This window comes from Microcaecilia unicolor, chromosome 9 (genome assembly GCF_901765095.1).
Source record: "Microcaecilia unicolor chromosome 9, aMicUni1.1, whole genome shotgun sequence".
Classification (NCBI taxonomy): Eukaryota; Metazoa; Chordata; class Amphibia; order Gymnophiona; family Siphonopidae; genus Microcaecilia; species Microcaecilia unicolor.
This window is the reverse complement of record NC_044039.1, coordinates 211,338,190-211,356,129: the sequence shown is the minus strand read 5'-3', so window position 1 is coordinate 211,356,129 and position 17,940 is coordinate 211,338,190. Positions and strand designations below refer to the sequence as shown.

The 17,940-nt window shown below is 44.9% G+C and overlaps 1 protein-coding gene across 1 annotated transcript in view; it reads right to left on the bottom strand.

Moving 5' to 3' along the window:
* The window catches only part of EML5 (EMAP like 5), a 388,000-nt gene that overhangs the window by 219,946 nt on the left and 150,114 nt on the right, over window positions 1-17,940 (bottom strand). Inside the window, exons 9-11 of the mRNA XM_030214976.1 lie at window positions 13,809-13,946; window positions 13,120-13,376; window positions 9,982-10,194 (exon numbers count right to left, since the gene is read on the bottom strand). Of these exons, the coding sequence (XP_030070836.1) occupies window positions 9,982-10,194; window positions 13,120-13,376; window positions 13,809-13,946 (608 nt within the window). The remainder of the gene's footprint in view (window positions 1-9,981; window positions 10,195-13,119; window positions 13,377-13,808; window positions 13,947-17,940) is intronic.

Sequence of the window (17,940 nt, the reverse complement as noted above, 5' to 3'; positions counted from 1 at the left end):
TAAACTAGGATCTTGATACTGAGAATAATCTTATCCATAGAGGGTGAGAAGAAACCACAATGTATATAATGGTTTATAAAAGTAGAAATCCACAGTAAAGCATCAGAGGGAAGCTTTCTAAACAACACATGAATCTAAAGGACAGGAAGATAAAATTAGTTTAGATAGCAAAGAGGTTACTAAAGTTTCAGAAACTCTAGGAAAAGCTGACCAATAACTGTCAACTGGGCAATTTTATAAGTACCTATCTGAGTGTGCAAAATTACACTGTACCCACAGAAGTCACTTATAAAATTAGCCCCAAAATAGGTCCTTCTAGGTAAACATTGTTCAAGCGAAATTACACCAGAAGATCGTGGGGTCGATATTATAAAGTACCTATGGCTGAATAACTTGTATCCAAACAACCTAAGGAGTGGCCAGAGTTGTTCTGGGAGTAGGGGCCAATAATTATGAGGATGGCAGCAATATTCAGCTGTTATCCACATAAGTTTCCTGTCTATTTATTTCACTTGATTATATGCCTCACTAAACACATTTGAAGCATGATACAATTAAAATAGTCCAATAAAATTACAATAACAAAACAAAACCTCTGAAAGAAAAAAAAAACAATTTGCGCCCATTCCAGAGCAGGTAGAAATATACACATATACCTTTAGAAATAGTCCTAATTTTAATATCTTTTGAAACCAGAGATAATCCTTCTCCTTGAGACATCCTTGGGAAGAGAATTCCACATTTGAGGCCAGCAGACTCAAAAGCCTGATGATGAGAGCACCTCAACTTAAGCCCTGCCAGAAAGGACAAATAGCCTTGTTGGGAAGGCTATAGCAATCAAGTTGGGAGATACGACATTCATTTTTACTAGTTTACTGCCCCATGAATCAAACTCAGTATTTTAAATTGCAACCAAAATTCAATCAGGATCCAATGAAGTTGCTTCAGCAATTGTATCAGATGACCACTACTTTCTCTTCTTTTGTACCAATAAATGAGATGCCATTTTCTAAAATAACTGGAATCACTGGATCTGTGTTTTTGGTGAACCCCACAACACAAACAAAAGAAATAAAGAGATCCCACAAACTGCAGACAGCAACAAAACGCAGGAGGAACCACCAGGCAAACGAGCAAATAGTCCAAAAAAGTGCTCTTTATTGACGATTCAATCAACTATTGATCTTACATGAGACTAAGCTCTATAGCTCGTCATAGGATTTGAACAACGCACTGTACCCTGTGGACTCCTGAGGAAGGCAGGTGTGCCAAAATATAGCCCATGTAGAGTCCTATGTACGAACTAATCCTATATGTGAATCTTCAACAAACAGCATTTTTTTGGACTATTTGCTTGTTTGATGGTGGTTCCCACTGCTTTTTGTGAACCACCATACAGGCTATTACAGTAATCAAGATGCATAATAAAAAAAACATGCAAGTTAAAGAGGCCAAATTATCTTGAACTATCAAATTTCATACCTGCCTCAGCAAACACAGAGCCATGAATGTACCCCTAACCACTTTGGAGTTTGTTTCAAAAATCAAACCTTCGTGCAACAAAACTACCAAAGAACTAGCTTGTTCTCCAATAACAAACTACACTGCCAAATCAGAAACCCACTGTACCCATATGTAGGTGCCCCCCTTCACCCCTTAGGGCTATGGTACTGGTGTACAGTTGTGGGTAGTGGGTTTTGGGGGGGCTCAGCGCCAAAGGTAAGGGAGCTATGCACCTGGGAGCAATTTGTGAAGTCCACTGCAGTGCCCCCTAGGGTGCCCGGTTGGTGTCCTGGCATATGAGGGGGACCAGTGCACTACGAATGCTGGCTCCTCCCACGACCAAATGGCTTGGATTTGGTCGTTTCTGAGATGGGCATCCTCGGTTTCCATTATGGCCGAAAATCAGGGACGACCATCTCTAAGGTCGACCTAAATGTGGAGATTTGGGCGTCCCCGACCGTATTATCGAAATGAAAGATGGACGCCCATCTTGTTTCGATAATACGAGTTAGACATTCTCTTATTCAGACGTTTTATCCTTCCTGTTCTGGGCCATGCCATTCTGTCCAGGTTTCCTAGACCTACTTCTGTTAAGGTGGCCCAAGAAGGAAGTGCCGTAGGAACATGGGTTTGCCTAGGCACTTCCTTACACGGGAACAAGGGTTTGCCTAGGCACTTTCTAGCATGGGTCTAACATCTGCATAAATGTTCCCCGGCATTATACCCTCTTGCAAGGTAAAATTAGTAATTTGTGTCAAAGGGGGCAAAACCATATTCTTAGCCAAGAAAACTGGCAAGGGATCAAAGAATTGGATCACTGCAGCCCAGCTGGAAACATCGCCAATAACCCCTCTGAAACCTTCCCAAAAGATAAAAGCTGATCCCTTGGCTTATAGCATCGAAAAAAAAATCACAAGAAATCTGAGGCTGAGAGTAAAGACTGACCACCAATGTCTGCAAACCCTTCTTTAAATCTCTTACTGTCAGAAACCAACAGTGTATTTGATTCCCTGAATAGGACAACTGTTCTAGTTTCTCTTAGCTTCATTAACAGCTACCTGATAGTATCTACAATAAATTTGTGCCTATGTGTGGGCAGCACATACCTACATATGTGACAGAATACTACCCATGCGATTCTATAAATTATGTACGTATTTTCTTTAGGGGGTATGTGAAAGGGAACTGTTTACATGGGTGGCTCTACTGGATATTCATATAAATTACAGAATACTGTAAGTTACACCATAGCAGCCAGATCTGTAGGTGCTTGAGCCCCCCCCCCCCCCTATTGAGTTGAGCAAACTCCTTGTTTGTATCCAGGGAGTGGTAATTTCCATTGGGTTTAGTGTCCCCAATCATTTTGAAAAGTTGGCCCCTATGAGTTACGCTCATATGAAGTGCTGCATAGCTGTGAACACTTATGTCAGCTATTGACATGGAGTAAGTGATCGCAGATACATTTTTGTGCATAAGTAGAGCCTTATTCCCGTATTTCAAAATGGTCCTTATAATAAATACCCTTGGTACCATTATTTTTGGCGCTAATTTTGTAGCGGCCAAATAGGTGTCCTTTACTGAATTGCTCCCAACGTTCATTGCATTTGGCCAGCAGCTTTGCCCTATGCAATTTTTTACATTTGCACTATGAATGTCACCTCTACACACCCACTCTTTTTGGAACCAGCCTATACCCCAAATACCACAGGTTGATCCCAACTGCCCTAATTGGGGCAAGGTGATCTAAAATGTCACTACATAATATACCATTCTGACAAGTATTTGGCTATCTTGGGAACTAAACCAAGATCCTCTGAAGTAACTGTAACCTTATCCACCAGAGAAGACAGAGTGTTGCCCAATTTCGCACCTTACAAAGGTTAGGGCCCTCATTTTCTGTACCTTGATAACAAAAATCAGCAGACATGGAACAAAATAAGATTATGATCAGTCTAGGAAACAGGATCAATCATAAATCTCCCATTTATTCTTATATGGGTCAAGTCCTTCCCAATTCAGTAAAACCTAAATTCACCATACAAGCCAAAAATTCCTCCTCAGACTTATGCCCACTCAAACAGATGTAGTCTGCATGCACAAGTAGCAGACCTAACTTTAAAAGCATAACCTATTTGGGTTTTTTTTTGTACTCTGTAGAGTCTGAACGTTCACACATTTTTTTGCAAGATAGCAGCAAAAGGTTTCAGGCACCCAGGGCCGTGCCTAGGGTCTCTGGCGCCCCCCTGCAGACTATCAGTTGGCGCCCCCCCCCCCCCGTGAAAATGATCACGCCCCCCCCCCCCCCATGAAAATGATCGCTCACCACTTGCCACACTGAAAGGAATTGTCAGTAATATTCTTAGAAACAAATTGCTATACATTGCAAAATAAGATAGCAGATGTAAATTCTCATATTCCAAATGCTAAAATGAAAATAAAATAATTTTTTTCTACCTTTGTTGTCTGGTGACTTTCTTTTTTCAATCATGCTGGTCCAATATCTGATTCTGCTGCTATATGTCCTCTTAACTCCATTTCCAGGGCTTCCTTTCCATTTATTTCTTTACTTTTCTCCTTTCTTCTTCATTTCTTGCTCTATATCCATTTCCAGCAATTTCTCCTCTCTCCCTGGGTCCTGCCCTCCCATCCATGTCCATTCTTGTCCCTCTCTGCCCTTCCCTCCTCCATCCATAGCCAGCAAGCCTCCTCTCTCCCCTCCCCTCCATTTCCAGCAATTTGTCCTCTCCCTGGGCCCCCATGTCCATCCTTGTCCCTCTCTGCCCTTCCCTCCTCCATCCATAGCCAGCAAGCCTCCTCTCTCCCCTCCCCTCCATTTCCAGCAATTTGTCCTCTCCCTGGGCCCCCATGTCCATCCTTGTCCCTCTCTGCCCTTCCCTCCTCCATCCATAGCCAGCAATCCTTGCCTCCTCTATCCCCTCCCCTCCATTTCCAGCAATTTGTCCTCTCCCTGGGCCCCCATGCCCATCCTTGTCCCTCTCTGCCCTTCCCTCCTCCATCCATAGCCAGCAATCCTCTCTCCCCTCCCCTTCCCTTCCAGCAATTTGTCCTCTCCCTGGGCCCTGCCCTCCCATCCATGCCTCTCTGCCCTTCCCTCCGCACCCTGGGGCCTTTAAATCTTTTACTTCCGGTCGCAGCAGCGTCAGTGAAAGCGGAGCGCTGCCGACGTCTCCCTTCCCTTTGCGCTCTTGGTTCCCTCAGTGTCCGCCTTCTTCTGAGAAGAAGGCGGGACACTGAGGGAACCAACGAGTGCAAGGGAAGGGAGACGTCGGCAGCAGTGGCGTAGCTAGGGTAGTTGACACCCGGGGCCGGTCATTGTTTAACACCCCCCCCCCAAATCCAGTACTAGGCATACCGAGAATACAAAACACTCACGACCTATAGAGCAATTTTACCATACCATAAGCAGTCGTTTCTACGAGTCACACAAGGAAAAGGAAAGCATCTTAAACACTACAGTGAGCACTAGAACATCAATTCACCTATTGTAAAACGAAACCAGACAGAATAGTACAGATCGTAGATCCTGCACAGTCAATGCCAACTGAAAGCCATGTCTTTTTCAAACACAGATACACCCTAATCCACTATAGGATAAGTAATCATAAACTTTCTATTTAGACAAAAATTAAACTGAACCCCCGATGCCAGACTCTGCATACAATGCAACACCACAGAAACAGAAAATGTCCCCTAGTACTGTGCAAAATATAAAGACAGCAGATGTAAATTTGAAAAAACTAACAAATACCAATCACCACTTTACAAATTAACAAATAGAAATAAAACATATACAGAAAATAAAATAATACCATTTTATTGGACTAATACATTTAGCTTCCAGAGGCCAAAATCTCCTTCCTCAGGTCAATACAGTATAGTGCTGTTACAGTATCCTATCCTGATCTGAGGAAGGGGGTTTTGTTCTCTGAAAGTTAAGTCAAAATGTATTAAAATTAGTCCAATAAAAAGATTACCTTATTTACATGTTCTATTTATAAACATTTATTAACACAGCTAAAATACTATATCCTAAAGCAAAATAATAAAAATATATATTTACAGTTTGTTGTCTTTGGTTTCTGCTTTCCTTATCTTCTTTTCACCGTCTTCCTTCCATCCAGCATCTGTCTTCGCTCTCTCTGCTCTCCAGTGTCTGCCCTTTCTAATGTTCCTTCCATCCACATCTGCCCTCTATTTCTGCTCCTTCCATCCACCATCTGCCCCAGTCTGCCATCTCTCTCTCCCCCTTCCATCCACCATCTGCCCTCTCTCTCTCCTTTCCCTCTAGCATTTGCCCTCTATCTCTGCCCCCTTCCATCCACTGTCTGCTCTTTCACTCCCTTCTATCCACTGTCTGCCCTTTCTCTCTGCTCCTTCGATTCACCATTTGCCCTCTCTCTTTCCCCCTCCCATCCATTCAGGGTCTGCCCTCCCTCTCACTCCCCATTCCATCCAGGATCTATCCCCCCTCTCTCACTGCCCCCTCTTTTCGGCTCCCAGTTCCCACCTGCGGCTGCCCCTAGTTCCAGATCCATTGATTCTCCCATCCACCCCTGCCCCAGGCATGACCCCATTCTCCCTCCTGCTCACTTTTCAGACCCCAGTTCCAGCTCCATGCCCCTTCTCCCATCTGTCTCCCACCCAGTCCCTTCTGCCCATCTGAGTCCCCCTCACCCCATCTGTCTCCCTCCCAGTCCCTTCTGCTATCCAAGTGCCCCCACCCTCACCCCATCTGTCTCCCACCCAGTCCCTTCTGCCCATCCGAGTCCCCCTCACCCCATCTGGCTCCCACCCAGTCCCTTCTGCTATCCAAGTGCCCCCCACCCTCACCCCATCTGTCTCCCACCCAGTCCCTTCTGCCCATCCGAGTCCCCCTCACCCCATCTGCCTCCCACCCAGTCCCTTCTGCTATCCAAGTGCCCCCCACCCTCACCCCATCTGTCTCCCACCCAGTCCCTTCTGCCCATCCGAGTCCCCCTCACCCCATCTGTCTCCCACCCAGTCCCTTCTGCCCATCTGAGTCCCCCTCACCCCATCTGCCTCCCACCCAGTCCCTTCTGCTATCCAAGTGCCCCCCACCCTCACCCCATCTGTCTCCCACCCAGTCCCTTCTGCCCATCCGAGTCCCCCTCACCCCATCTGTCTCCCACCCAGTCCCTTCTGCTATCCAAGTGCCCCCCACCCTCACCCCATCTGTCTCCCACCCAGTCCCTTCTGCCCATCCGAGTCCCCCTCACCCCATCTGTCTCCCACCCAGTCCCTTCTGCTATCCAAGTGCCCCCCACCCTCACCCCATCTGTCTCCCACCCAGTCCCTTCTGCCCATCCGAGTCCCCCTCACCCCATCTGTCTCCCACCCAGTCCCTTCTGCCCATCCGAGTCCCCCTCACCCCATCTGCCTCCCACCCAGTCCCTTCTGCTATCCAAGTGCCCCCCACCCTCACCCCATCTGTCTCCCACCCAGTCCCTTCTGCTATCCAAGTGCCCCCCACCCTCACCCCATCTGTCTCCCACCCAGTCCCTTCTGCCCATCCGAGTCCCCCTCACCCCATCTGCCTCCCACCCAGTCCCTTCTGCTATCCAAGTGCCCCCAACCCTCACCCCATCTGTCTCCCACCCAGTCCCTTCTGCCCATCCGAGTCCCCCTCACCCCATCTGTCTCCCACCCAGTCCCTTCTGCCCATCCGAGTCCCCCTCACCCCATCTGGCTCCCACCCAGTCCCTTCTGCTATCCGAGTCCTCCCCCACCTTCACGGTCACCCCATCTGTCCCCCACCCTCACCCTGCCTGGTCTTCTCCCTGCCACCCGTCTTTAAAAAGAAATTGTTTGCCGACGCGATAGCGAGCGCAGCACCTCGTGTGGAAGTAAAAGAAGCGAATCCGATCATCTCATTGGGCCTTCCTTCACTGTCCCGCCCTAGAGGAAATAGGAAGTTGCGTCAGAGGAGGGCGGGACAGTGAGGGAAGGCCCAATGAGATGATCGGATCCGCTTCCTTTACTTCCACACGAGGTGCTGCGCTCACTATCGCGTCGGCAAATAAATTTAAAGGGCTGGTGCGGGGGGGGGGGGGGGTGCCAGGATGAAGAGCAGCGGGAGCGGCGGCACCCCCCTTTCTGGTGACACCCGGGGCGACCAAAAGATTTAAAGGCCTCGGCGGGGCGAGGGTAAGCACCGCGGCGGCGCCCTCCAGAGGTGGGCGCCCCCCTGCGGCGCTTACCTCGCTTACCGCATCGGCACGGCCCTGCAGGCACCTAATGTTTTCCATTAAGACTAGCTCATAATCAACACAACATCCATTAGAAGATGTGTTTTTAGACTCCTGAAGAAGGCCTTTTTAGGCCAAAACACGGCTCGTGTTGAGTCTTGGATGCTATAATAAAGACAATTATTTGGATATCATCAGGGTGCTCTTTCTTTTGTCACCCTTGCTGTGTTTGACTCCTCTCCTAACCTATTTATATAAAATTATATGGATAAAGTTATCTGCATAAAGTTAGGAACTCATGTACAGACTCCAGAATTATACAGACAGGCTGGCTAATCATTTACATAAAGATATTACTGATAACTCATCCATATATTTGTTTGCAGTGACTGCCCTGCTGAATACTAAACCAAAATCAAAACCATGATAGTTCTCATATCTCCAGGTGGCCTATTTCCCCTATAAACATAAAACAAAAATGAGTTATGCTTTTGCATATTTTGAACTCCCGGCACAAGTTTCCTTCACTTGATATATCATGAAAGACCAAAGAGATAAATTTGTGAAAGATGGGTTCCAAACACAGTTATTGCTGTGCTCTGCCAGGGTGAAAACATCCTCATTCCTAATCATTTTGGCTTTTGAAATAAGACAATCTCTATGGGAGAGGAAGGGATTGTAGAGCTTAGTAGTTGGTATGGATGGGCAAACTGGATAGACTGTATCGCCTTCATATTTCTGTTAGCTGGTGGTTTATGAAAAACATAAGAATTCAAGAGATAGAGAGATACAAAGTAAAATTAGAACTCTGAAGGGGTTCTTATGAATTACCAGTAAGTCTACAATAAAACGATGCAGACATTCTCTTGTTCAATTAACTCCAGCGGAAGTAATCTTTTTAATAATTCAGTGCTCACAGACTCCACCAGTGAATAAGTTGAAAACAGTGTAATATATACAGCACCACAGGGAACGCCATGCTATATATTTTGTGGATGGTAAAAAAACCCACACAGGCAACTCCTGAGCATCATGAAATGTAACAGGATAATGAATGATACTGTTTAGCTCTCTGTGGCAATGTGTGGGATCTCTGTCATTTTGCAACTCACCAAAAACCAAGCCTAGCACTCTTGCCCATCAAGAGGAGAGAACCTGCAAAATGGTTCATACTGGAGCAAAGATTTGGTAGCAACATAAATTAAATTAATTTATTAACTAACTAAGGGGCCCTTTTACAAAGCAAGCCCAATGCGGGCTTACTGCTTGCTCTTTCGGGTCTACCGCTGACCCAACGCGGCCGCCGGCAGTAGTCCCACTCCGAACGCGCACCATTTCCGGGGGAAAAAGAAACCCCTGGAAATGGCTTGTGCGGCGATAACTCAGCGGTAATTGGTACGGAGTGCTGCGCGCACGTAGAACCTAACACACCTTTGTAAAGGGGCCCCTGAGTGCCCTGTATAGAATAGTGTATAACCCTGATTCCCACACCCACATTTGGGCACCATAAAAAAATCAGCGCCCAGCGCTATTCTATTAAAGGTGCACTGGATTGAGTGCCATGTATAAAACAGTGCCTAGTGCTGATTCCTACGCCCAAATCTGGGCACCAGAACTTACTCCTGCTGAAAATTCCTGGTACCCAATTTGGGCATGCGTCGAAGGTATTCTATAACTGCACATATTTCCAGAATGCTCCTGACCCATCCATTCCCCTGCCATGGCCATGCCCTCTTTTGGGTTTCATGTATGGGATTTTGGCACGCAGCTTTAGAGAATAGCTCGTAGCGAGATGTATTTGTAAATCCAAATTGGTGCCAATTAACATCGATAGTGCCCAGTTAAGGACGTTAATTGGCTTGTTACCCGATTTAGTTATGCACGTATGTCAGGATTATGCTCAAATGTGAGCACCCTTTATAGAATCCGGGGCATAGTGTGGGGCAATTTTATGAAAAGCCTTGTTTGCGTGCAGAGACTGCAAAGATATGTTTAATGCCTCAGATGAAACACCATCAGAGACTCAGCACTTCTTAATAGCAGTAATGCCCTGGGAATTCCTACTTGTAGATCATGCTAAGAGCATTTCCTTGCACCAATTCTTTAAGTGTGTATACACCTCTGCACAGTTTTATAATAGCCACTTTCTGAATGTTTCAAATTACCCCCTACATGTCCAAATCTTCGGGAAGCTTTTGAAAATTTAGCCCAAAGCATTCCACGGTAAATGCAAAGCAGAAAAAAAAATTACCTTTTCTTGAGCAAGGATATCGGAATAACTTTACTACTCCATAGTCGTCAGCTGTAACTAAGACTTGGCCAGGAAAATTTGCATCTGCTGAATTTATATCATTAACGTCAGAGTATTTGGGCCAAATACCATTCACCTCTGTGCCAGATACACATGTCCATGAAGCCCACTGGATGCCTTTCAGTTCCTCGTTATTTGAAACTTCTTTTCCACCTAAAATGCATTAAAAAATAGCATTTATTATCTTTATGTGCAGCTGCTAACCATAAGCACTCTCTGACCCAGGTAATAGACTCAACTGGACGTAACTGTTTGTTTAACATCAAAACCTCAGGATACAACATAAAACATTAGAACTGAAAAAATTCCATGCTGGGTCAGACCACAAATCCATCAAACAGGAGAGTCCAGACTCCAGCTACAGCTGTGGCCCTCATCACACCTCTACAAATCATGATAACTTTATTGGTCTGGGCAAGCCGCTAATATTCAGCCAAGCTTCACTGGTTAAGTGCCGTTGAATATTGTGGATGGTGCAAACACAAAGCTGGCTATCTTGGAGGCATTATTTATTTATTTATTGCATTTGTATCCCACATTTTCCCACCTTTTTGCAGGCTCAATGTGGCTTGGGGGCAGAGTCAGCACTTAAGCAGCCAGAATTAACGCACAAATGGGACCGCATAAAAATCTGTCTTATCTTTGGGGCCCTTTTACCAAGCTGCAGTAAAAGGGGCCCTGCACTAATGGTGGTGACTGTTTTTGCTGCATGCTGAGGCCCTTTTTACCTCAGCAGGTAAAAAGGCCAAAAAAAGAAAAGACCATGCGGTGATAACTGGGTAGTGCTATTTAACCGGCCAGGAGCTGTTCCTGGCTGGTTATTTAGCATTGAGTATAGGGCCCAATCCCCTGGGTCAGACCAATGTTCCATCTAGCCCAGTATCCTGTTTCCTGCAGTGACCAAGTCAGATCACAAGTACCTGGCAGATACCCAAATAGTGGCAATATGCTCCTCAATATTTACATCAATACCTTCAAACCTCATCCCAAGCACAAGTAGAGTTTAATATAAGTTTAACCTAATGTGAAGGATCTTCAGAATTCCTGCATCCAGACTGCTTAACTCACAGTTTTCTAGGTGGTCAGGTGCACATGGTCATGGATCCTTTAGTATATGTGTTTTTTTAAATATATATATGCCCTATTAATCTTTTTCCCCCTTTTTAAAAACTTTTTGTAAAAACATTTCTTGCTTAGCAACACCATGCTTCATTACTTGTTTTCATCAGTACATTGTATTACTAAATTCACGAAAGTGCAGGCATTGGGACCAATCTTCAAAGCGGTTTAAGCAGGCAGGAGCCTCTCCTGCCCTCTTAAGTGGGGATATTCAGCAAAACTTAACCGGACAGTTCAAAAGCGGTCGTAAATAAGGCCGCATAGGTATGCAGGTGCCAGCTCTGAATTTCGGGCTGGCAGTCACATAACTTCTTTTCTTCCTCCCCCCCACCCCCGCCAAAAAAAAAGCCCTCAAGCCCCCTCCCGTCCTCCCGACAATATCCCCTCTTTCCCTCCCCCTCCCCGAGCCTGCATTAAGACCCCCCCCCCAGCAAGAGCCCCCTGCCCCGCCCAGCCATGAAGGTAGGTCCCAGTGCCTACCTGTATCTCTGGTGGTCCAGCAGTGTCATTGGATGCAGGAGCGCAGCCACCTCACTCCTGCTCCTTGCAGTGCCTCTCTAAAATGGCTGCCTCAACCTCTCGCAGCAGCTCACGGTATTACACAAAGTACCATGAGCTGCTGCGAGAGGTCATGGCAGCCATCTTAGAGTAGTGCTACATGGGGCCGGAGCAAGGGGGCTATGCTCCTGCCCCTAACAAATCCACTAGACCACCAGGGACACAGGTAAGCCTGGAGGTAGGGTCTACCTGCATAGCTATTTTATAACAATGCGCATAGATTTTTGAATGCCCATGAAATGCCCATTTTCACACCCCCTAAACACGTCCCTTTTGGCCTGTGCGCATTAGAATTTAGGTGCAGTACATTACAGAATATTCTTAACAATGTACCTGCGTAAATTCTAATTCTTGCCAATTAGTGCTTTTTATTGCTTGTTAAGAGTTGTTAACAACACTTAACAGCTTGTTAAACGATTAATCTACATGTGTAGTTATAGAATATGCCTAGATTTACGCTTGGAACCGCATGGTACTCTAGGCCCTGTATAGAATCTGGAGGGTAGTGCCGATTTTTTGCAGTGCCAGAATCTGAGCACCATTTATAGAATCCCCCCCCCCCCCAACTGGTAGTGCAAGCATGCAATAAAGGTTTGGCACTTAGCACGGGAAGGAGTGGGGACTGCACACTGCAGTCAGTTCCCAGTAGGTAACGTACTATCACACGTGCAGCTAGGGCCTCTTTCCCAGTGCAGTAATCCAACGAAACCCATTCAAAGTGAACGGGCTTTGTCAGCATGTCCACACCAGGGACCACTAGCGTGGCTTGATAAAAGAGAACCTTAATGCGGGTTCATCTAACACAATGTCAGGAAGTGTTGTTAGGTGCATCTGTGCTCACAGCACCCAAAAGTAAGGAGCATTAGAGTACTTTTCTGTGCAGAATCTGCAGGGGGAATGCTGGTTACATTCCCAAGCGTTTTTACAGAACCTTTGCACTTAAGGCGTGTTGTTTTCACCTGTTAACTCGTTTTAAGTGCAAAAATCCTAGCACTCTTTAAAAAACATGTCCCTTAGATTATAATCCCTCTGAGGACATACTTTAACGTAACTCGGGTTTCCAGCAGCAAAAAAATAATATTTAATTTTAAAAGTGAAGACTTATTTATTTACCGCCATCAGTGATTCGTTGCCATTTTTACCTGTTGGCTATTATGTGTTAAGTGTATTTACTTGTTTTATTTGTTGGGGGGGGGTTAGTAATTTTTATTGATTATCACAATAATATAAAAAGAAACAGTTGAAACAGGTAATTGGAAGGAAGGATGCTCATACAGGTACAGCACACAATGACATAGTAGAAGATAAATAATCATCTAGTGCATTTACTTATGATCCGCTCTAAACAAATGCTATTTGGATTCACGTAATATAAAACAATCAAATAATAAAATGAAATACCTGGCATTCTGTAAAACATCCTTTTGCCACTGCCGTCATTGGTCTGCAAATATTTACTGTCTAACGACCAGTCCATATGAGTGATGAAAGTCAGGGACCCAATACATTCTCCAACTTTTTTGTACCTCTGAACAACTCCATAAACATCAACTGAGCTATCGTTGGAGCCCACAGCAAGGAAACCACCATCTGGTGAGTACTTCAGCTCATGGATAGCTTCCTTTCTGTCCTTAATATGGACCACCTCTGTCATGTCTCTGTGTTACAGAAAAACAATATGTGACATACAGAAAAATGTTGTTAGCATGTACAATTGAATGTTTACCACAAAGAAGTGGACATAAATATCTTTTAATCATACAAGATATGTTTTATGAACACTTGATCACACGTCTTTAGTTTATGCCTCCTTTCTGTTCATTTTTAGCAACTAAAGGGCTAAACTTCAAAGTAATTACAGCCTTTAAATCGTTTATCCAGAACTAACACTGCTGCTGAATATCTCCTCTAAGCTTCCATACTGACACCAGCTAGTTTGTGTGTGGTACAAGGCTGGCGTTAGGGCAGTGAGGACAGCTAGCCAGTTAGCCAAAGAAGTGAGGGCGCAGCTTGGAAGAGGATCACAAGAGCTCCCCAAAGCTGTCCGGACACATGAAATGCATTTCTCATTTCTTTCTTTTGTACTCTACCTGACTCGAAGTACTGTGAAAGAACCATCCTTCATTCCAAGTGCAAGGTGGATCCCGTCAGTACTGACAGCTGCACAGCGAATAGGTTCCTCCATATTACATCGGGCAATCAATGCATGATCTATCAAGCTCCATATTCTATGACAAACAGAAGCACTTAAAGTCAGGTTGGCATATTACCAATTACTGAGAAGCCTACATAGCAGTTCTATTAAACTACTTCGAACCCCTGTGGGGTAACTCTATTAAAAAACGCCTAGATTTAGACAACAAGTACCCAAGTAAATGCTGGTATTCTAGTTATTTGCACACGTAAATGAAAACATGCATGTGTACAAGCCAATATTCCAGTCAAACACAGCGAGGGTGACAAAAAATAGAGCAGCAGACGATGTCCAAAATAATGTGGCTTTATTACAACATCCCAGACTCAACACGAGTTCTGTTTTGGACTATTTCATTAAGGCTTGCTTAGAATCCTCACACACCCAACAGAAGAGTCCTGAGGAAGGCCTTTTTAGGCCAAAACACGACCCGTGTCTTGGATGTCCCAGAAATGGCAAAGAAAGACCAGTATTTTCAAGTATTTTATACCACATTCATTATTGGTTTGATCATGAATTCATAAAGAGTATGACTGCTGGGCAGACTAGATGGACCATTCAGGTCTTTATCTGCCATCATCTACTATGTTACTAAGGGGCCGATATTCAGACTGAAGGAGATAGCTGGGCTGCCTCCTGCAGTCAGCACCAAGCCTGGATATTCAATGCTGGGCCGTTTCCGGTGACCAGCATTGAATATCCGGTTTAAATTTGGCCGGTTTCAACTTAACTGGCCAAGCCGATATTCAGCGCTGGCTGGTTAAGTTGGAGCCAGCCAAAGTTATTCCACCTATAAACTTAGCCAGCTGCACACTGAAAATTGCCGGATAGCCACTTATATCGGATGATATAATCGGCTTTTAGCTGCTAACCGGCGATATTCAGCGGGGAAAAGTCAGCTATCCGCCGCTGAATACCACAAGAGAGCCAGCTAAGTGCACTTCAGACGGTCATTTCATTCTGAATATTGGGGGATATGTGCTATTATTCTACAAAAACAATAGTCACATACTTTTCTAAATAGAATGGCTCTAAATAGATATGTTCTTGGTGCATAAAAAAGAGCTGCCCTCCACATAGACGCACTCTTAGCACCTATAATTTGGCATCCTCTTATAGAATTACTCTCTTAAAGGATCCTATCAAATGGTAATTTTTTATCTATGAATTAAATCCTCAGAAGTAATGGCTGGTTAGCAACACCACTTTGATGTCCATATTCAAGGTGAATGCATAAGAAAGGTATTACTTAAAATTACGGAAAACGTAAAGAAACATGGTTTAATAGGACAAAGTTTGCATATGTTCAGCCAAGGGAAGTCTTGCCTCATCAATTTGCATCATTTCTTTGAAGGCGTGAATAAACACGTGGATAAAGGCAGTATGTAGTAACTGTGCAGGGTATAAATACCAAGCCCAGGGAGAGGTGGGGGATCTTGATTTTTGGCTCCAGATCCCCAGCCTCTTCACTTCTCAGCAAGGGGACCAGATTTTTGGCTCGAGTCCCTGGCCAATGCCTTAACATCAATACAAGGGGACAGAATCTAATTATTTATCCTTCTGAAAGAAAGATCTCTGACTAGCATGGTCTCTGACCCTAAAGTACTAGGACGGAGAACCAGTCACAGAGCCTGTAAAGCTGCTGAATAAAGGAGAAAAAGTGCTATGATACAAAATCATGCAGAGCAGCTCATTAAGGGGTCCTTTTACTAAGGTGCGCCAAAAAATGGGCTGCACTAGTGTAGGTGCGTGTTTTGGGCATGCACAGATCCATTTTTCAGCGCGTCTGTAAAAAAAGGCCTTTTTTTATTTTTGCTGAAAATAGATGTGCGGCAAAATAAAAATTGGTGGGTGTCCAATTTGCGTCTGAGGCCTTACAACTAGCCATTGACTTAGCGGTAAGGTCTCACGTGGTAACCGTGCTGTAATCATCTACACACGTAGAATGATGATTACTGCCCGGTTTCCGCCACGTGCAGGAAAATAAAAATGATTTTCTGGTGTGTGTAGCAGACGCGCGTAAAAAACTTAATTACTGCCTGGGCCTCATGGTAGCCAGGTGGTAACTCCAAATTGATGTGTGTTGGACATGCGGAGGCGCCTACACGGCTTAATAAAAGGGCCTCTAAGCATTAGTGTTCGGTTATGTTACACACAAAAAATTCCTGTAGATAAGCTTTATGCGTTATTTTCCTACTGAGTCGATATGGACAGAAGTCCCAGGAGAAAAAGCCTGTGATTATTTTGTGAAGACTGTATATTCCAAGATTAACGTGTTAACATCGCACCTTTTGTTATTCCTTTTATGAATATCACCTGTCAGGTTGATGCACTTTGGAAACATTCTTCTATTTCACTCATTTCATGTAATAAATAAAAAAAACCTAATCAATAAAATTAAAAAGCTCATTCATCACTGCAAGGCAATTTCAAGAGAGTAAATGTTTGACATGTTAATGGGATTGCCTTCTTTGGGACCAGAGAATAAATAGTTGCCCTCCTCACTATCCTAATGGAAAGGAGCCAGCTCTTCAATCAAGTGGCTGCAGTTGGATCTTATTAACTAAAAAGCCCTCATGTGATCCAGAAGGAAATAAAGCTACTTTACATTTCTCTACTTCAGCAAATAATACTTCCTTTGAAACCCATCTCAGAGGATGACAGGAGGGATAGAGCTATTTAACATTTTTTTCTCAGTGAAATCATACTAATCATGGTGGGAAATCCTACAAGTAGAACAAATTATAGTCCTCGCTGAGAGGTGGGTAATAGATCACTTTTATTGTATCTGTCCTGGGTGTCTTATGATTAAAATATATGCTGCTTTATAAGCTTATGAAGCTACTGTAATTCATATCCAAATGAAAGGCAAAATTTCCATAGTGCAATCACAGAGAATAGAAATCTTACAAAAAAATTACAGTGTACATATTCCCAATCACATTCAGGTGTTGGGACTATAAGAGTTTTCCACTGACATCATATGGCCATGGGAAAGTTTGCTGAGCATTCTGGAAGACAAGTTCAGAAGATCACATGCATCCTGGGACATGCTGTCTTTTGAATCACTTTCCCATGATGCTAGTGGTGAGAAAGCGAATGCTACATACCTGTAGAAGGTATTCTCCGAGGACAGCAGGCTGATTGTTCTCACTGATGGGTGACGTCCACGGCAGCCCCTCCAATCGGAAACTTCACTAGCAAAGTCCTTTGCTAGCCCTCGCGCGCCCGCGCGCACCGCGCATGCGCGGCCGTCTTCCCGCCCGAAACCGGCTCGAGCCGGCCAGTCCAGTATGTAGCAAGACAATACACTTCAAGGGAAGACACAACTCCAAAGGGGAGGCGGGCGGGTTTGTGAGAACAATCAGCCTGCTGTCCTCGGAGAATACCTTCTACAGGTATGTAGCATTCGCTTTCTCCGAGGACAAGCAGGCTGCTTGTTCTCACTGATGGGGTATCCCTAGCCCCCAGGCTCACTCAAAACAACAACATTGGTCAATTGGGCCTCGCAACGGCGAGGACATAACTGAGATTGACCTAAAAAATTTACCAACTAACTGAGAGTGTAGCCTGGAACAGAACAAACAGGGCCCTCGGGGGGTGGAGTTGGATCCTAAAGCCCAAACAGGTTCTGAAGAACTGACTGCCCGAACCGACTGTCACGTCGGGTATCCTGCTGCAGGCAGTAATGAGATGTGAATGTGTGGACAGATGACCACGTCGCAGCTTTGCAAATTTCCTCCATGGTGGCTGACTTCAAGTGGGCTACCGACGCTGCCATGGCTCTAACATTATGAGCCGTGACATGACCCTCAAGAGCCAGCCCAGCCTGGGCGTAAGTGAAGGAAATGCAATCTGCTAGCCAATTGGATATGGTGCGTTTCCCTACAGCCACTCCCCTCTTGTTGGGATCAAAAGAAACAAACAATTGGGCGGACTGTCTGTGGGGCTGTGTCCGCTCCAGATAGAAGGCCAATGCTCTCTTGCAGTCCAATGTGTGCAGCTGACGTTCAGCAGGGCAGGAATGA